We start from the raw sequence: 21,400 nt of genomic DNA on the forward strand, positions 1-21,400 counted from the left end.
ATCTGTGTTTGCATAAAGTGTCAATACCGTTACCCTATTTAAAGGTTGAATAATGTCACTGTGAATGCAATACTTACCTTTCAGTGTCTCCTGGGAACCTACCTATGCATTTACATAGTTATTTTCTTTCTTTTCAATCCATTCTTATTGATGTATTGTTTGAAATTGGCCACTGTTTGGGAGTAACTCCAGAATTCCATTATTTCCATGTGTCCACTCTGTTTATATTTTTATGATTGTTATGGTAACCAATCAAATATGTAACGTTTGGGAACTGAGGTGAGGGGATGGTGGTCTTTACTTTCAATTGAGAGTAGTATATAGGGCATATCACATTCAAAATATCTCAATTACTTAAAAAATAGAATAGAGAAAGAGGATCATCTAACAGATATTAGTGAGCTTATTTAAAAAATCGAATGTCTTTTACAAAAATGAGAACTGGCAGTAACTCTTATGATGGTAATAATGCATATGACCATTTCTTTGATTTAACTGGAAAAATATGTGTATATCAGAGAACAGTGGATTCACAGAGATTATCAGAGTCGAGTCATATCCCAACATTAGATGTCTTACTAGGTTTCGAGGAAGGAAAATTAAGTTGATTTGGGGAATATGAGCTTAGGAAGGAATATCTGGAATTCTCATTTGCATTTGGGTAAAATTTGTTTATGCACTTGACCTACTTTGCTCAATCTTTTTGCTCTTAATTTTTAAAATACATGCTACATAAAAATTCCAGAAATGTAATATATTATGCTTGGATTATTCACTCATATATATGTCAAATGACAACACAATTTGTGGACTTGGTGTCTCAGTTAGAAATGAGTTTGGATGCAAATGATACAAAACCCAACCCCAGTGGCTTAAAAAAATAGGGGTTAATTTTTCTTATGTCAGGAATGAATTTGGAGGTATATGGTAGCTAATGGTGATTCCACTGCTCAAAAATGTCATCAGGCCAGTCCAGTGGCTCATGTCTGTAATCCCTGCACGTTGGGAGGCCGAGGTGGGAGGATCGCTTGAGCCCAGGACTTCAAGACCAGCCTGGGCAACATAGGGAGACCCCATCTCAACAAAAAATAAAAAAAAATAGCCAGTCATGGTGACATGTGCCTGTAGTCTTACCTATTTGAGAGGCTGAGGTGGGAGGATTGCTTGAACCCTGGAGGTCGAGGATATAGTGAGCTGTGATCCCACCACTGCACTCTAGCTTGGGCGACAGAGTGAGACCCTGTCTCAAAAACAAAACAAAACAAAAAAAAGTCATTGAGAACTGAAGTTCTTCTTTCTTTGTGCTCTACAAAACCACAATGAGATACCATCTAACACCAGTCAGAATGGCTACTATTAAAAAGTAAAAAAATAACAGATGCTGCTGAGGTTGTGGAGAAAAAAACTTATACACTGTTGTTGGTAGTGTAAGTAGTTCAACCATTGTGGAAGACAGTGTGGTGATTCCTCAAAGACCTAATGACAGAAATACCGTTTGACCCAGCAATACCACTACTGGGTATATACCCAAAGGAATATAAATCATTCTGTTATAAAGACACATGCACGTGTATGCTCATTGCAGCACTATTCACAATAGCAAAGAAATGAAATCAACCTAACTGTCCATCAGTGAGACCAGAAAAAGAAAATGTGGTACATATACACCATGGAATACTATTCAGCCATAAAAAGGAACAAGATTATGTCCTTTGCAAGGACATGGATGGAGCTGGAAGCCACTGTCCGTAGCAAACTAACACAGCAATGGAAACCAAATACTACATATTCTCACTTATAAGTGGAAACTAAATGATGAGAACACATGGACGCATAGAGGAGAACAGCACAGACTGGTGCCTTTTGGAGGGCGGAGGGTGGGAGAAGGGAGAGGATTAGGGAAAACAACTAATGGGAACTAGGCTTAATACTTGGGTGATGAAATAATCTGCACAACAAACCCCTATGACACAAGTGTACCTATGTAACAAATCTGCACTTGTACCCCTGAACTTAAACTAAAAGTTAAAAAAAGAAAAAAGAACAAGGTCTTCATGAATCCAGGCTTGGGCTTGATCTGCATGTCACCTTTATCTTTGCTCTATATTGCAAATTTCAACTATTGTTTATAGCAGAAGGCCAAGCAAGAGAGTAGAGATAACTTAGAACAAATCTCTTAGCTCTTCGGAATGGATTATTAGGTGTGTCCTGTGTATTGTGGGTCATTTATGTCATTTATTTTTAAGAATAGCAGGATATATTGGTTATGTGTACCCATGGTATGTGTGGGAGGAGAGGAAAAATAGAAGAACCAGGGACTATGGTAGGTATTTTATATATTTGTTTACTACTCATACAACCCTGGGAAACAGAGAAAATTGACTCAAAAGGATAGCTTTGTTCACTGTCACATTGAAAATCAGCGTTCCAGAATTCAAATCAAGCGTGATGGATTCATGGAATTATAAGTAGTTAATTATATCTTGAGCAAAGGGAATGAATAGTTCAAAAGACTAAGGATTTAGACTGACATAAAGATAGGTCATTGTACATCCTCCTTCATTTATTCATTCATAAATACTTGAGTGCTTGTTATGGGCCCATGGGGATATTCTAGGCCATGGAGATGCAAAGTTTAAAGAGACAAAATATATGTCCTTAAGGCTCACAGTCTGGTGAAAGACAATCATATAAGTCAGAGTTTACCATGGAGTTTGGTTAGTGCCACAGAGGAGGGAAGGAGTAAGTCGTCAGGGGAGACTTCCAAGTGGAGAAATTTGGGGGAAAGATAGGGAGAAGAAAGGCATTCCAGGTAGAGGAGATGGCATTTGCAAAGACATGTGGAGGAGAAACAGCAAACCGTGCGTTGAGGAACTGCAGTTCACTCAGTGTCAATGGAGGGGGAAGGCATTTAGGGAAGAGGCCAGAGGGAGCCAAGTAGGGAGCATTTCACAGAGCATGTTGGGGTCTAACTGACGGTAGGTTCACTCTAGCAGGGTAAAGCAGTGGCAACTGGATTTCAAAGGAGGGTCAATAAAGAAGCCGTTGAGGTGGTAAATTTGACAAGGTTTGCGGGTGATTGAGGGATGTGAGGGATACTCTGTGATCCCCGCTGCCCTGAGTCTGTGGCCCTGTGATGTGGGCTGTGGTGATGCCGTTTCCCAAAATAAGAAATGTGGGGGAAGCAAGTCTAATGGCAAAACAAGCTTCTGTCAGACATCTTTCTACACGCTCTGCCCTTCCTGCACCATGGAAACACCCTTCTCTTCTCGGCCTGGCTGCAGCCATCCTGGCTCAGGCCAGCGGAAAGGCCACGAGGGCGTCTGAATGGTTCATGATTTGACCACTTGAATGCCATCAGAGAGTGACGTGTCTAACTCGAGACGCACAGCAAATTGGTTACTGAGCTGAGACTGGCGTGCAGGCCTCCTCCCTTTTAGGCATATTGTCTTTCGCTTCTAGCCCTGCACTGGGTTCTGCCTAAATGGGCGAGGTAACATCATCCACAAATGCCTGCTGCCATCTGGGGAAAGTTAACCAGGACAGTATGTGTTACTAAAAATTAGCTATCAATTTATAGAGGGCAGTGATGACTTTCACGCAGGTTTATGTTTCTCTGTGGCTCCGTAGAGAAATAGTTCCTAAGAACGCTTGCTACTCTGTGGCTGGAGTAGATTTTTGTCTGTGTTTGTGTCACTAACTAGGAGAGTTTTTTGTTTGTTTGTTTGTTTTGTTTTTGCTTTTCTTTGAGAATGAACATATAAAACTCAGTAAATCAGAGTAAGTCATCTAAGTAATGCCAAATTCTTATTAGTTACTTCTTTTTAAATAGTGCAGGGGGTTATTTGAGCCATGGACACTTTTAAGAATTTGATGCAAGAACACGTTCTTCTTCCAAAAAGTATAAATGAATGCACTGTATTGGCTCCAAGTGCATTGGTTGCAAGTAATGGAACTAGCTGAAGCAGAAGGGGGGATTTGCTTTAAGGAACCTGGGATATCCCAGGTTATAAGAAACCCAAGGGCAGGTACTGTAGCAGGGCTTTACCCAGGGCTGGAAGCAAAAACCAAATGCTGTCTCCAACTCTTGGACTGCTCTGTGCGTCATGTACATGCCGCCTCGCTGCTCCCAAGGTAAGTCATCTGAGGTCTAGCCAGCTGCAGAGGTGAACACCAGTGCTCCTCAATCCCAATTCCAGATTTCTGGAAGAGAATATGTGATTGCTCACTTAACTGTGTTCAGATTCATCAAACTTGTACATGTGATTTATGTATAGTTTCGGGGCACCTTTAGACCTACCGAGTCCCGATTGTGGTCTTCAAGTTAAGAACTCCTGACTAGAGAAATCTGAATGCCCATAGACCAGCAGCACTAACTTTTAGCTGTACAACTACTGCAGAAAGTTGAAAATACATTTGAATAGAAGGCATTTGCATGAGCATAGTTCCTAAGAACGCTTGCTCCGTGTGTGAGTTGTGAATTTTGAGTATCAGTAGTGAAATCCCAGGATGGTGAATATGATGTATATTAAATTATAACACTTTCCAAGGTCATTGATATTCTATTCCTAACTTTTACCCTTAAAGGTTTGGAAAATTCCGTTTTAATTATTGTTAACATGCTTCGTAAATATCCAAGGGAATAAAACATAGACCTGTTAATACATCCAGGGAGCTAAAATCTGGCTCAAGTTGTTTTTTCTTCCACAGTTGGAGAAAATTGTGGTGTTTGGCTTCCCTCTTGGGGCATTTTAAACCACTTTAATGCTGTCTCTTATTATTTTCTAACCATATACACTTTCCGCACGTATCTAACTAGCTGCCTTAGATGAAACCCCAGCGTCTGGCCAAGCTGATGTAAATCTCTAGTAAGTGGTAAGAGGGAACAGAGTAACACAGTGTCCTGTCAGTGTTCAGACAGTACACGATTTAATAGTTGTAGACCTTATAGTCTCAGGAGCAACTTTAAATCTTTTTTCTAGTTTTGTAGAATGGAAGTTTCTAAGGCATATACCATTCTCCCACTGACTCCACTGGGCAACACTTAGCTAGAACTGGAGTGGCCTATCTGCCTATAGGATAGTATTAAGATTTAACTCTTCACATCATGTGTACCTGGGGTGTCTGCGAAATAACTGTTAATTCCAAAAAGCAGGATGAATATTTGCATAACTGCTAGCCTGTTCCATAAAACAATTGTCACTCACCAGTGGCCCAGAACATCAAAATCTGTATGTTTCCAGTGGAGCTGCCAAGAGGCCCCATGATTGTCCCATTAGTGACGTGTCCTCACTCCACTTAGCAGGTCTGAAAAATAACGACCATAAAGTAACAGTGAAAACCCAATTCTAGGGTCGGCCGCCTTAGTCTTTGGTGTCTAAGAATATGAATCATCTGTTGTATTTGATATCTGAGCACGTAATGATTTTTGTCAGGAATCTTCTTTTGTTGATGAATTAAATCTACATAATTGGGTTTTGGTGCTGCTGCCTCTCCCACCCCCTCAGCTCCCATGCCTGTCTTTTGCACGGTTCACTCACGTGTTCTGAGTAATGCTTGTACTTTCTTCCAACTTGTCTTTCTTCAGCTGAGTTCAGCGCCAGACTCTGAGCTGGAAACGGTCTCAGGAATTTTTCATTCATCAGACATTTTCTTCCAAAGAAAAGTTCTGAGAAGAGGAGGGCCACCTTGATAGTGTGTTAGTATGCTTCTGTGACTCTGTGTGTGTGTGTGTGTGTGTGTGTGTAGGAGAGAAGATATACAAACAACCTATATACCACATATCTAGTAGCACATGGATATTTGATAAAAAGCCAATTCTAGAAATAACATTTGCCAACCAATGTATCAAAACCATCTCCCTGCCGTTTATCTGTCTTGATATTACAGAAAGTTCATATTTATAAGAGGCATTTCTCAGCTGTGGTTAATAATGGCTGAACTTTTGTCCCTGCTTTAAGTTTTCCACCAGATCTCTCAGAATTGATGCTATCATGGAATGTGAATGTGGTGTGTCTCCATTTCCTGTAGAATGAACTCAGGGCTGGCAGCTAATGCTAGTGGTCTTGGATTCCCATGCCCTGTCATTTATGAAAGGGGCAGTGGAGTTCCTCTGGAGGAAATCCCACCCACCACGCCAGGATTCCATCACATATTGTTGGTCTGGGCCATGGGTACTTCATACTTGGTTTTCTGTGAAAATTCACCAAATGTGTTTGAAGTAAGAATCTCAACCGTAATGTTTATACATAAATATCTGAATATGATAGGAGTAAATGCTTGCTTACAAAAAGGAAGGGGAGGAAAAGAAATTTATAAAAAAGCAAAAACACACAAGTCAGGGTATAATTACATTATACACAGGTTTTATTTTTGTTTGTTTTGATAGCATTAAGATTTACAGATAATATCATTTTATTCATGGACAGCCTCATTAATTCAAGTCACCTGTTCTGCACCAGGTACCTTATTGTGAAAATGGGAAGAACTTGTTAATAGATTATTAGTATTTACAGCCTAATCTTCCCTAGTTTCCGCATTTCAGCAAATGACCATTTATTCAGTGATGGAAGCCAGAAGCCCGGGAGCCTTTCTGTTTCCCTCACGCCTCCCTTCCGATCCATCCACACGTGCTGTTGGTTCTTTGGCCCAAGGGCATCCCCTTCCTGCTGGCCTTCCACCCTTTCTATGCCACCACCCTTGCCAAGCCCTCGCCAACTTTCCCCTCACATCCTTCAGTAGCCTCCCTGAAAGCCTTTCCATTTCCACTCCTGAGCCCTTAAAGGAGCACACTTCTCAAATAACACATGTGTTTTCAGTGGCTTTTTATTGAGCTTTGAGCCAGATCCAGACTCCTCATCATATTCTGAGATGTTCTGCGTAATCCAGCCCCTGCTAAAGGATCCAACCTCATGGCATGCCCCTTCCCCTTGGTGCTCAAAGCTCTGGTCACAGCGGCTTTCTTTTAATCCTAGAGAAGCCAGTCTCTCTGCCAGCCCAGAGCCACTGTTCTTGCTGTCTCCTATACTTTGAAAGCACTTAGATGTTGCACATCTGGCTTGTGCTCATCCTTTAGGCCTCAGCTTAAATGTCACCTCCTCAAAGAAGTCTTTTCTGATAACTTTTACCAAGGTAGGTGTACCCAATTGTTCTCTATGACAGCAGCATGCTTGTTTCATTTGTAACTAAATGTCAACCTCAAATCTGAAATTATTATAACATATTGATCTATTTATTCACTGCCTCCTCCACAAGATTGCAAACTCCATGTGAACAGAGGTTTTTATGTGTGCTACTCACTGATATGGGGTAGTGGCTCAATAATATTTGTCAAATGCATAAGGAAACCTACAATTCTATTTTACAGTTGTGAAGTGTAGGCCTTTACAACTGTAAAACATTGAAGTCAAAGTGTTTAATTTAATTTTGTGTTGTAGAATTTCTTGTTCTTTCTTTCTTTCTTTTTTTTTTTTTTTTGATATAGGTGTCAACTTTGTTGCCCAGGCTTGAGAGCAGTGGTGTGATCACGGCTCACTACAGTAAACGATCCTCATGCCTCAGCCTCCTGAGTAGCTGGTAGTACAGGCGCCCACCACCACACCTAGCTACATTTTTTTGTATTTTTTGTAAAGATGAGGTTTTGCCATATTGCCCAGGCGGGTCTTGAACTCCTGGGCTCAAGCAATACACCTGCCTCGGCCTCCCAAAGTGCTGGGATTATAGGCATGAGCCACCGTGTCGGCTAGAAATTTCTTTTTATTGTATTAAAATATACATAAGATAAAATTTACCATTTTAACCATTTCTATGTGTACAGTTTGGTGGCATTAAGCACATTCACATTGTTTTGCACCTGTCACCCCCATCCATCTCCAAAACCTTTTCATGTTCCCAAACTAAAACTCGCCATTCCTCCCTCCCCTAAATCCCTGGCAACTATCATTGCACTGCTGTCTATGAATTTGACTGCTCTGGGTACCTCCTATTAGTGTACTGCAATTTATTGATATTTTAAATCAATTTATTTTTATTGTCTCTTTACAAACATAGGCCTTTACCCTCCATATGCACAATGTTCAGTGTTGAAATTGACCTGCTACTGAAAATCTCATTTCTAATAATAATTTAATGATAAAACATTCTATTAGGATTCTTCATGAACTTAATTCATCTTTTGTGGAACTTATTTTGGAAAATAAACAATATTACAAGGTACTTTTATGATATACAGGTTAATTTAAGAATATGTTGCCCCTGACAATTTTTGTATTTAATCTTAAGGCCTTTTCCTCTTGGGCTATTAATCTTGTTTTTGGATTGGAGAGAATATGTTATGCTTCATGGCTTTGAAAAAATATAAAAGAACAAATAAATTGTTATATAATATTATTGTTTTTGTCTTGCTGTTTAATAGCTGATGCTCTGTGGTCAAACGGCAGTATTTGGTTTAACGTGGCATTTCATACAAGCCGTTTTAAAAGGGAATAAATCAGAGCCAACTGGTTCTTTAAAGTGGAATTTGCAGACCATTAAGAATGAAAGCGTTCTCTATGATTTTATTATCTTGATGGTAAATATGTCACCCAAACCATGATTTGACTTTACCGATTCCCCCAGTCTTTTTTTTTTTCTAGTAAAAGTAGAGATAACTTTGCAGGAAGATGAAAGTCAGTAATGACTTGCAGGATTTATAGTAAAGGAACAAATAATATCAGGTAAATGATTATTTCAAAATGAGATACCCTCTTACTCTGAACAAGATTTCTTACTGCTTTCTTCATCATGGAACAGAATAAAATGTGGTAACAATTTGCTGTAGTTGAATTGCTGCCACACGTAATTGGGTCCCACAGAACTATGGCCTGGATTTTGATGAATTGCTTAGTCTGCATGTTAGATTAAAAGGTGTACAACAAATCACCTTGTTTCTGCAGTTTTGAGTGATATTTACATTTAAGTCATAGTGGTAATACTTTTCACTTATGGAATAAAGAAATTAAAATCAGGGAAAATACTAATGTAGAAATAGTTTTGTTTTTTTTCTGTATGGTTTATTTCTAAAGTGCTTTTTAAAAACATTTAGTAACAATTAAGCCATACCTCAGATATAGTTTCATAAACAATTTTGCGTAATATACTTTAGTAAATTTTGCCAAAAGGTTGTATTCTTTTAATAACACTGTATAAACCATGTTAAATAGGTAATCTTGTGTGCAGTATTTTATATAAATGCATGAATTGGAAAGTATATTCAAACCTTATTGCATCGTTTTAAAAATGCCACGTAGCTTGAATAAGATGAGAGAAGCAACATTGCATAGTAAAAGTAGATGCAAAAGGAGTTTCTTTCCCCTGAAATTTTATTATAAAAAATTTCAAACTTACATTAAAGTTGAAGGAATAACATAAAGTATACACATATACTTTCCACTTACATTGAATAACTGTTCCCACTTTTATACACATGATAGCTTTCTATGTGTATGTACACATCTGTATGTATATATGTATATAGAATATACAAGATATATATTGAAATATGGATTTGTTATTATTTACGTTGCTGACTTATTTGAAAGTTAAGTTGCATACATCATGACACGTCACCTCTAAGCACTAAGGACATTCTTGCATATAACCACAATACCATTATCACACCTAGAAAAACAACAACTCTGCAATGTCATGTAATATGTAGTCCACATAAGATTTCTGAAATTTTCTCTTTTAGAAACAGTATCCAGTTGAGTTTTGATTATTATGATTTTTAATCTAAAATAATCTCTGTACTTCTTTTGGTGAAGAGAAAGTCATTTGCTTTTGAAAAAGTTTTGAACAATTGCCTTAGAAAATATCACATGTTCTGAGCTTTCTGGTTGTTTCCTTGTGGTGCAATTTACCTTGTTCCTCTATCCCTATATTCCCTTTCAGCTAGAAGTTTGGTGTGGAAGTTTGATTAGATTAAGCCTTGACTATTTTTGACAAGAAACTTGATAGATATTGTGCACTACTTTATATTTTATAAAATCAGGAGTCTCGGAAGAATTTCAAATGGTCTCTCTGATAGTGCAATTCTGAAATAAATTAAGAGTTGACTTTTGATGTTACTGATGCTAAATAGGCCTTGTATTCGGGCCCCAATTGGAGAATCCCCCCGGAATTCCACTCAGATACAAGCTGCAGCAGTGGGCAGGGGCTGAGTGTGGGAGTTCCTGACAGCAGCATGAGATCATGTATATCAGTGTGCTTTGTAAAACTAGAAGGAAAGAGACTGGAAATGGGAATTCTATTAACTATTAGGACACTGCAGTAGTGGATGATCAGCCTTCCTAAATTTTGACTTTGTTGTTTGCTTTGATGAGCAGGTAGTTCGTATAATTAACTATAATATAATTAGTAAGGAATGTAATAAAGTGCCTCATAATCAGTGCAGCACTGTGGAAATGAATAGTATTTTGCCATGATTAGGATGTCAGTCCTAGTTGAGAAATACTAGGTTATGTTGAGTGGCAGTGATCCCAGTTTATGGGCTATCTGATGTTTCTAAGGTTAGACTTTCAGATAAGTAGTTGTTATCTTGCAGACATCTCCAATTAATCATGGAACATGAGCACTCTTCATTAAAGGAAAAGACAGAGAGAGAGAGAGAAAATACACACACACACACACACACACACACACAACTTAGAGTCTTAGAGGGCAAACATCATCTTGGGGAGCTTTTGCAAGACGTGTATGCCTGGGCCCTGTGCCACATCTACTAAATAGGGTTCCATGGGGAAAACTGGGAGAGGAGGACAGGGTAGGACCCAGGCATCGGCATTTTGCAAAAGCTCCCCCAAGTGATTCTGTTATGTCCTAAGGTTAAGAATGATTGGAGTAAGAAGAAGTAACAGCATTTAGCAGGCTGATTATGATAATGGAACTTCTTAACTTTAATTTTCCTTAGACTGAAAGTTCTCTGAACTCCTTCCTCAGAAAGTTGTATTGAAATTCCACACATTAGGAGCCTAATGTTTCCCAGGCCAACCTACCTGGGAGAAATAAGTGTGCTGTGACCCTCTATGTCATGGATAAATTGATATCTCATTCTTTTGTTTGTCATTTTTATGAAAAGAAGGATTTAAAATAATTGGAGCCTAGTGCCCAAAATTACATCCTTGTGCCTTCCCTGCAGTTTGTGGTTTAGTGACTGGGCAGGAGGGACAAGAATTCATTGTACCACAGAATATTCTTTCCCTGTAAATGATGCATTTGCTTCAGGGTGAAGTCTGATTACAAATGAAAGTGAAATAATGCTGTAGACCACAGTATTCTGAGCTGCAGAGCTGGGCATGAGCTGAGGATCAGAGGCTGCAGACACATGTTGGTCAGAGCCCAAGCCTTGAGGCCAAATCTAACGGGACTGGAGAGCAATCCTTGAGCTAACCACTCAGAATGGGAACATGGAGATGCAGAATTTCCCATGAAGCAGCCACACTGGAGTAAGCCAGTTAAAAACAATTAGAATCGCACTTTAATTTTGGAATGACTTGGCCTGTTGCCCTAGTTCATGAAGGTCTTATAAGGAAGTGATTGTAGAGCAATTTGCAAATAGAAAGCATTTCTAATACTATATTTTAGTTGTATTAGGAATAATGATTTACAATGAAGCCAGGAATGAGTCAGACATTACACAAGCTTTGAGTTTAGCACACTCCCTGTCTAATGCTGAGACTATCTGAAAAAAAAAAAAAAAAAGAGTATGTAAATTTAGCTTAATATCATGTAAGTGCTATGGGAATAATTGTAAATAATTGGATTATTAGTAAGGAATTGGGAGTGTGGGCAGATTTCTTTCTGCGGTTGGAGTATTGGACTAAAAACGGCATAACCTTGGCAATCTAAATGAAGTACAGGACGAAAAGCACATGCCGCCAAATCGGAATGACATTTGAAAACCATGTTAATACAGCATTTACCTTCCAAAACATTTTTAGATCCAATTTTATTTCATCCAGATTATGCCTCTCCCTCTGCAATCAGCAATTTTTGTTTAAAATATGGATCTACAAATACATTCATATCCACTTGCTAATCTGTACTGTCAAATAAGCCAGTTCTAATTTGTTTCCAAAATAACTTTGTCAATAGTGATAAGTATCTAGCACAGAAATGTGCTAAGTCCATAGATTCTATTCTACATACTTATTCGCCAAATATATAGTATACTTAATAAATTGGATCCCTGTGAACTGTTGGAATACCTAATATATGTTGTCAGAATTAACAGCTACCATCTCGATTCTATGTATTTCGTATTGAAATAAGAATAATAAGTTATTGACCCTGGAAAAGTCTTAAGGTTTTTTGTTTTTTTTTTTTTAATGAAGATCTTCTAATGAGGAATTCACATCTGAAGTTATGAATCAGTGTCAGACAGAACTGAATCAGATTTGTGTTAGCATTTTGTAGAGTGCCTGGATTTTGCTGGTGTCACTCACAAAACACCATATTTGTATCTATCCTGAACCTTGGCAATCCTCATATATAAGATAATTCCATAGAGTATGTTGGCAAGAGGAGGTGGAAAAACAAATCCCAGCAGTGTTGAAGAGAGGATTATAAATTAAAATTCATGTTGCATTATGCTTTTTAAGAAGGATTGAATATGGCAAGCTAACATGAATCTGTTTGATTAAAGCATTTGCACTTGTCTCAGTAAATTAACAGAAAGAAAGAAGCCTAAATTCTCTTTCTTGTTACCTAACGTAGAAAGTTTTTTTTTTTTGTTTTTTGTTTTTTTTTTTTTTTTGATAAAAGATTATACTGCTGTGATCTTTCTAGTCTCAGATGTAGGATATATATAGTCATAAAAATCTTGATGGCTGTTTTTATCCTGAAAAGGATTCATTGTAATGTACACTGAATGCTATGTGTAATAATGAAGAGTTAGAGGCAATTTAAATGATAGACAGTAAGAAAATGACTAAATACATTCTGTTATAACTTGATGGAAAATTATGCAGCAATTAAAATCATATTGTGGAATAGTGTTTATTACATGGGGAAAAGCTTTGGCAATGTTAAGTGAAGAAAATCCAGCAAGATTCAAAAGTATATTTTTAGTATAATCCTTATTTTATGATTAAAAAATAAAACACACACATGCATACACACAAAATCTTATGTACGATAATATAATCAATATGTTATCAAGGGTTTCTTTGGGTGTAATTACCTTCATTTATATGCTACTGCCTTTTCTCAATTGTATAAGTAAATGCTTAATTTTGAATTAAAATACATAATAAAATATTGAAATAGAAAAGAAAGACCAAATAGCAAAGATATATTTATTAAATCCCTATAGGTATTATTTGGGAGAATTGAACCAAAAAAATAAAGATGACTCTGGTATATCACGTATATCACTTTGTCCACACAGTTTTAAAATGTCCACTGCATTTTAAAGAGATTTTGTTACAAATTACTGCAGTGCTGAGTGACTTTTTTTCATCGAAAGAATGAAATGAGGACTGAGATTTATTCAACAGCTCAGTATTTAATATTTGTTTATATTTTTGTTTGAATTCAGTATCTCTGGAAGAAGATAGCAGGTTTTGAATAAATACGGCATACAATGTAAAATATTAAAGTATACCTAGAGCTTGAGTACATAAAACTAAAAAAACAGTAGAGTAATAAATGCATAAACAAAGTAAAAAAAAAGACAAATGATAAACAAAGTGTCAGGAGAAAGGGCTGGAAAGGTGGGTGGGGCCAGGTCATGCAGAGAAGAGGAACACAAAGGTCTCAGGCTTGTCTTTTGGAACGGTGAGTCTGGTTGCATGTAGATGTCACCCACACAATTTTTGGCCTGTTTGCATATCACCTGTACTAGTATTTAATATTTTTTTCAAAATTGAATTAAAAGGTTTTTCAATTCATCATCCTCATAGCAGACATAACTGTGAAATCATGAGTCTGATATATTTATGCTGTTTCATATTACACATTAAAATTAATATATGCCTACTAAAATCTAAAATTATCTTGCATCCTGTGAGTGGAACATAACACTGGTATGGAGGGAGGGAGCTGGGGAGCTGGGGACTCGGCGTTTGGACCATCCTGTCTATCTCTCCAGTGCTGCCATAGCTTGGATATGGTAGTCTTCTTTATATATATGACTGGCATGGAATTTTGTTTTTGGAATCCTTCAGAAGGTTGATCTTACAGCATGGGCGTCAGAGCAGTGCTGTTTCTGCAACACCATTGAACAGAGGTGGTTCACTGCAGATAGCAGAGGAGAGGGAGGAAGAGCGCGTAGTGATGGGGAGCAGATGGAGTTGAAATTCCAAGGGAGGGGTTGGAGTGGAGATGCAAGAAAAAGAAAGCAAGAGAGAATACACAGGATAGAGGGATGCCAGCAGATACAATTCAGCTATTGCCAAAACATTGTTACGATCCAGAATGTTCACTCTTGTTGGTATTGTAATGAAAAGTTGTCCTTTTTTCCTTAGTAAATAGCATATCTGCTGTGTCCTATGAGTTACTTAAAGAAAGAAGAAAATAATGAAAGCATCCCAGTAGTTTCATTAGCACAGCCAGTGATTTTCATAAAACGGTTGCATTCACAGGTGAAAGGAACTTACTGGAGTCATTGAGTCCATTTTTAGACTCACAGGAATCACTCCACTTAAACACTTCTGAAAATGACCTGGAAGCATGCAAATGTTGGGTAGTGGATAGAAGCCCATGAGTCCCACCCCAGCCCAGCCTCCCTTGTCTGTCAAGGTCATTGTAGAACCACAGAAATGGGTATTATGGCCCTGATTTCTCTCACAAGGGGACAACCTGTGAGGACAACCTGGCTTTGGTCCTCTGTGCTCACCACGTCTTTATCTTTCTTGTTTGTTGTTGGCTGTCTCTCTGTAGGAAAAGAGAAAGAAAGAAAGAAAGAAAAGAGGCAGATCTTATAACTGGTGGTAGACTGCTCTGACTGCAAATTCTCTTATGGTCTTAGCTTATCCCTGTTTTGCTTTAAGATGGTCCTTTTGCCTAGAGGTTACAATTATTTCAGACGAGTGTCCTCACCCTTTATGTTAAATACCTAATGTGTTTTGCATGAGCAAAATTTTAAATCCTCATCTGTTAGTTTGCTTGTTTTGTATTTGAAACAAGATGACCCCAACTCAAAAGAAACAGATAACCGTTTCTTTTGTTGAAGGAACTTCCAGGAAGAAGGTGCCATGACTTGCCTCACTGCAAGCTTCAAAATTCTTTGCTTTCTCAGCCCTAAATAACAATAGACTGGAAGCTCTGTGAGGGCAGGGATTTGGCCTCTTTTAGTCACTGAAGCATCTGTATCAGGCATCGGAGCTGATTCAGTGCAGGCACCAATATGTTTTCTTAAGTAATGAGTGGATAATAATATTACCATGTTACATTTGTACAGCAATTCACAGTTGTAAAGAGTTTTCCATTAGCTCATCTGATGCTCACAACGCCGTTTTCAAAGTGGGTAAGAACTGATGTTTTCATCCCTATTTTGTAGGTTAGGAAATCGGGTTCAGAAGTAGAATGGTCTATCCGAGGCCTTACACAGAGGCAGTGATGCATCATTCTGTCCCTGAAACTCATTTCTCAATTCGGAGTCAAGCAAGATGGAGCGCAGCTGTTCCTCTGCATGATGGTTCCTGCTTTTCTGGATTTTCACCAGGTTTTTATTCTTTATTTTCAGATTACAGGACAGGCCCATGTTTTACTGTGATCAGCAACCAGATGTGCCAGGGACAACTCAGCGGGATTGTCTGCACAAAAACGCTCTGCTGTGCCACAGTCGGCCGAGCCTGGGGCCACCCCTGTGAGATGTGTCCTGCCCAGCCTCACCCCTGCCGCCGTGGCTTCATTCCAAATATCCGCACGGGAGCTTGTCAAGGTAAACCCCGGGCTGATGGAATTATTAATGGATTAATCTTATTTGCTCTGGAGAGCCCTTCTCCAATGAAGTTGAAGAGAATGGAAAAGTAGTGTCAGCTACATAACTTCACAATTTCGCTGACTGCATGATATCCAACTAAGGCATTAGGAACGTGGCTCTCGAGAGAGCAGCTGAAGTCTTACTGGATGTTTTCTTGCCAACCATTCCCCCTTTCTGACCCCAGAGGTGTTTGCATGTACCTCTGACTCCAGGGGTGGTGTGATTCTGTTTACAGCAATGCTGTGCATTATGGCAATGCTGTCTAGAAACACAAAGCAAGGTTTGTGAACAAGGTAGTTTATGTTTTCCTTAATTTTTTCCCCTCATTTGAAACTGTTAGAGTTCCTCTCTCTCATGGGTTGTGCTTAATTGACCTAAAGAAAACTCTTTCTCTCGACATTTTGCATGCTACATTGTGCATTTTTTTACAAGTCCGAAATAAATTAGGATTTGTTTCACAGTTTTAAATATCCCCAGATGTCGCCTGCTAGCTGCTTCTCCTGCCTCCTGTAGAAGCCCTTACTCTGTTTTTGGCTTTTACTCCTGTTCTTCCAGCTGTACAAATTCTTTTATTGTCTGGATGTCTGGCAGGAAACAGGAGGAAGTGAACAGAGGCAGCTCCACGCTAAACTGATGGGATTGAAAACTCTCAGGCTCTATCTGTTTCCTTTAGACTGCCTCAGGACTTTTTATAGCAAGTTGCAATATTTTCAGAAAATTCAGGATATGCTTTTCTGAGACAGATAGATAATGCTTTGGCTTTGTTTTATATGTTAATTCTAAGGGTAATATGCAATAAAACAGAACTTGAGCTTAGTCACACAGTTTTGTGGGTCTCCATTACATTCCACTTCAATAAATTCCACTTCCGATATTGTCATTCCTGGCCTCCAGCTCCCGTGTACAACATACAGCTCCTTTGGATGCCCTTAAATGTATTCCTCTGAATGTCAGGAGAAGAAATAAGTCACCTTGAAACTCTAGAATTATCAAGGGATGGATTGTAGTATTTTATAAAATTAAAAGTTTAGGTTTTTATTGATGCCTTCTTATTTTTCTCATTTTTAGAAAGTCCCAGTGAGTTTTGAAGAATTTGTTGGTCTTGGGATTACAAAGTTAGTTAATACCCATGAACTCATTGACAGTGACCCGAGAGCTAGACTTTTAAGTGCCTCAGCTGCCCATCAATGAGCCATTGTCAGAAGTTAGGGTGCTAATGGAATTGGTGAGGGGGGTGGGGAGAATGAACTGCCTTCTCTTTAGCTTTACTATTTGTTTCATAAATCTGGATCTTTCCAGCATTTGCTTCCTGTTTCTTCCTAACTCTGCTATTCAACGTCCAAGAAAAAAAAAAAGGCTTTTTTATAAGAAGCGTTTTGAAAACCCATTGAATCACAATGGCAGTTATATTGCCAGTTTGAGAGTGAAATTCTTCATCTTCAGTGGTGGTGGTGGTGGTTGCTGTTGTTGTTTCTAAGAGATTCTGCCACCAGGTTGTGGCTCTCACTCCTTGCTGGTATTTCCAGTCATTGGGTCAGACGTGAGGGGCTGTATACAGCCAGTGGAGAATTGCCTTGTCTATATTTTCTGTTGGCTAAAAATCGTGATCAACAAGACAGCTAGTTCTGCCCATATGTAAAAATCTTGATTTTCAAAAATATTTCTAAAAATACATTCAACATATCAAGAGAATGGAAAATTCTGGTCTAAGACAAAACTGAAATTGGCTGGAAAACATAATCTAATGATTTTCCACATATAATCATTTATTTGTGGGTTAAGACATTTCATTTAAAACAGTACGTGATGCTTTTATAATAAACTAAATTGTTGTTTCTTTAATATCCCTTTTACTGCATGCCAACTTTTCTCAAGAACACAGGTTAAGATCTTATAAACAGCAATCCCTTTTTTGCTTTACTCAATGAAGAGTGAAGCGAAAGAACACATTAGGCTTCCAGGTTTCAAAAAGAATACATTAGACTGTTTACTTGGGGATTCTTTATTAAATCAGACTTTTCTCTGTTATGAACAAAGAGATGGAGAGAATGTACAGGTACTTTTATAACCTTTATAACAGAATGTAGTGAGCATGAGATGATTAATTTTGCTCCTGGAAGGTTAATATTTGGGCTTACACGTAAGAACCCAAGTTAGTCCTTAGGTGCTGGTTATACAGCAGTGAAGAAAATGGACAAAGTCCCTGCTTTCTGGAAGCTTATATTGAAGATAATCAATTTATTAAACAAAACAGACACGTATTAGGTCAGTGGGTGGTTAGTCCTGTGGAAAAAAAATAAACAGGGAAGGAAGGATGATTAGAGCCAGGAGCCAGGTGTTGCTGTTGGACTGTCAAGGGAAGGGCTCGTGGCTAAAGTTGCACTGGGGCAGAGACCTGGAGAACGAGACATCGTGGGCCATGCAGCTCTCTGGAGGAAGAATATTCCAGGCAGAGGGGCAGCCATTACAGAGCTCTGTGGCAGGTGGCATATTTGAGGAATCCAGTGTGGTGGGAGAGATAGGAGGGTGGAAAATGGGTAAAAGAGCAGAGGAATCATGTAGAACTTCCTAGGACGTAGTATGGACTTGCACGTGGAGCTGGGGAGAGACATGATCTCACTGACCTTTACAAAGGTGCCTTCTGGCAGCCACTCTGCCAGCAAGGTAAGTCAGCAGCTGAAACTGCACGCTCATCTAGCGATCCCTCTCACTTGTTGGCCTAATTTTCTGAGTTGTTTAATTTTTACTGTGCAAGGCACTTCTCCAGAATGTGAAGTGAACATTTCCACTTCATTTGTGCAAAAACATTAGCTGTCTCGTGTAGTCTGAGTGACCTTCAATAAATTCCGTTTTAACTAAATCATTCAGTACAACTCTTAAAGATAGTTTCATTGTAGAAATGTATTGCATTTTGATTTGCAAGATTTTTTGAATAACTCTGATTATTACTACCAATCTGGAGATAAAAACGAGGCCGTGAATAATGGCCTTTTAAACATATCTTTCTATTTTGCTGCATATGTGATAAAACCCACAAAAGTTAGTACACTCTCCTCTACATTAGGAAACATGGAAGGTGGGGAAACAAAAAATACTTGTGACTTCTTATGGAACATTATTAATCCAACGATGTGTTTTACATAATGCAATTGTGAGAAATAGTTTCCCTAGTCATATTCCAAATATTGTGAGGGACAAATAACCACCGATATAAATATGGTAACATAATTGTGGACAAATTATCACATTGTATTCTGCAATGAATTTTATATGAGTTTTTTTTTTCTCTCTGTCTTCTGCAATCTGACAGATGTGGACGAATGCCAGGCCATCCCCGGGCTCTGTCAGGGAGGAAATTGCATTAATACTGTTGGGTCTTTTGAGTGTAAATGCCCTGCTGGACACAAATTTAATGAAGTGTCACAAAAATGTGAAGGTAAGAAATCTTATGCTTTGCAGTTGTTGTGAGGGGTGTAGTGGGGGCAGGCAAAACTCAACATTAGAAACAAGCTTGTTTGCAAATTATTCCTAAATCTTTCTGTCTTTGTTATCCCCGTGAATGTGTAAATGTAGTATTTTTAACAGTAATAATATACTTTTGTGCTATTGGACCAGAAAAACCCTGCAGCTTTTTCTACTTTTATAGACCCAAAACAAGAGGTCCATCTGAATCAAATTAAGTATTAAAAACATGAAATATTTTTGAACCAACGTTTGGTTTAAAATGTTCAAGGCACATGTTTTTGCATAGTTCTAGAGACATGAATTTAAATTTGGTAATTAGATATCATTCAGAATAATATATCTTCCGAAGTTTTTCGAGTTCAAAGGTATGTTTGATTTTGTGTATGGGGAGGCAGGATTGATCAATCAACCCTTATATTTATGCTCCTAGTACATGCTCATGATTTTCTTTTCTGGGGGATGATAATTGCCTATCAAATGAAAAGCTTTTAATATTAGTCAAACAGAAGAGTAATTTGAGATAATTTTTATATTTGCATTTAGTTTATAGATTGAACTTCTGCAAAGATATATAGAGAGGATGTGTTTCTATTCACCACTACTGCTACTGCTATTTGCTGAAATGAGGCCTGACTTCCAGTTACGGTCATAATTTCTTTGTGAGAGGGGAGCATCTAGAAAATATGTAGGCAGCATTGGACTCTCGTCTGTTTGATGAGTACATGTAACTTACATATAGTAATGTCTGACAGTAGTGTAACAGCATTCTCAGGGCTACATCTCTCATCAGGATCAGAAGAGAAAACTTTTTCTTTCATTCTCAATTCACCCCACCTTGAGGTTTCATTTAGATGGATGCATTTTTATTGAAAACAGATGCTGTTGTATTTATGCCCCTAGACTCCAGCAGTGAGTACGTTCTAAGTTATTTGTCTGGGCTGGATAATTAACCTTGTCGGTTGCCACTGTATATCAGACAAGCAAAAGACAGTTTTAAATTTAAGGTGCAATTCATAAATTACATGTAAGACATTTAATATCTACTTGCCCTGAAACTGAAGAATCTAGCTCTGATAGAACTATCTTTATGAGTTGGAGTTGTTTTTAGCTTATAAATCATTATTGAATTTATAATTGTTATTGCATTCTTGAACATGTTATACATAGTTTTTTGGGGTAGTTGTGAGAAAATGGTTCTTTCTAAAGGCTTCTTAAAAAAACATTTTAAGTTTCAAAGAACAATAAAGTTGACTCTCGATAGGCCAATGTATTTTAGAAGTTGTACTGTAGATCTAAATTTGAAGCCGAGAACGTTGACACTGAAAGGGGCAAAGAACTCAGCTGGTTCCACACTCTACATTATATATTAAGGAATGGTGTCTTGGGTGTATTAAGTGCTCTGTCCGAGCCCATTCAGACAAGACTGCGCAAATTTACTTCTTTAATTCACACTCTGGTGCTTGCTGAGCCATATTACATTGTCTTCTTTTCTAGATGAAAGTTATTATCCTGGAATAGATTTTCAGGCCATATATATACATATATATACACATACACACGTACACATATATACACACACACATATATATGCACATATATATATACACACACACATATGACATTAACAAGCCATTAAAGTTGATCACATGCAAAACCCACATCAATGATAGGTTGTGTTTTACCTTCTAGGCTTTCTCAGTTTAATATATTCAGCTTCAGAATATATAATCAGTTTCAAGATTGAGGGGAATATAGTCCTTATGACTTGTCCAGTCTGTGTTTTGTTTTCTGAAGTTATGATGGCTTCCAGCCTGAACTAGAATTGATTTTGTCTCTTGCTTTTCACTCAGACAAGTCAATTAACAGTAATGGTCTATGGATGTGGACTAGACAGAAGATTCTAATTTAATGCTCAGACTGAAAGAAAAATCATTCGAATCTTTTTATTGATGCTAAGAAACCTATTATGGT

The 21,400-nt window shown here is 38.1% G+C and overlaps 1 protein-coding gene across 1 annotated transcript in view; it reads left to right on the forward strand.

Moving 5' to 3' along the window:
* The window catches only part of FBN1 (fibrillin 1), a 237,952-nt gene that overhangs the window by 93,858 nt on the left and 122,694 nt on the right, over window positions 1-21,400 (forward strand). Inside the window, exons 7-8 of the mRNA XM_003900901.5 lie at window positions 15,725-15,922; window positions 19,275-19,400. Of these exons, the coding sequence (XP_003900950.1) occupies window positions 15,725-15,922; window positions 19,275-19,400 (324 nt within the window). The remainder of the gene's footprint in view (window positions 1-15,724; window positions 15,923-19,274; window positions 19,401-21,400) is intronic.

This window comes from Papio anubis, chromosome 7 (genome assembly GCF_008728515.1).
Source record: "Papio anubis isolate 15944 chromosome 7, Panubis1.0, whole genome shotgun sequence".
Lineage (NCBI taxonomy): Eukaryota > Metazoa > Chordata > Mammalia > Primates > Cercopithecidae > Papio > Papio anubis.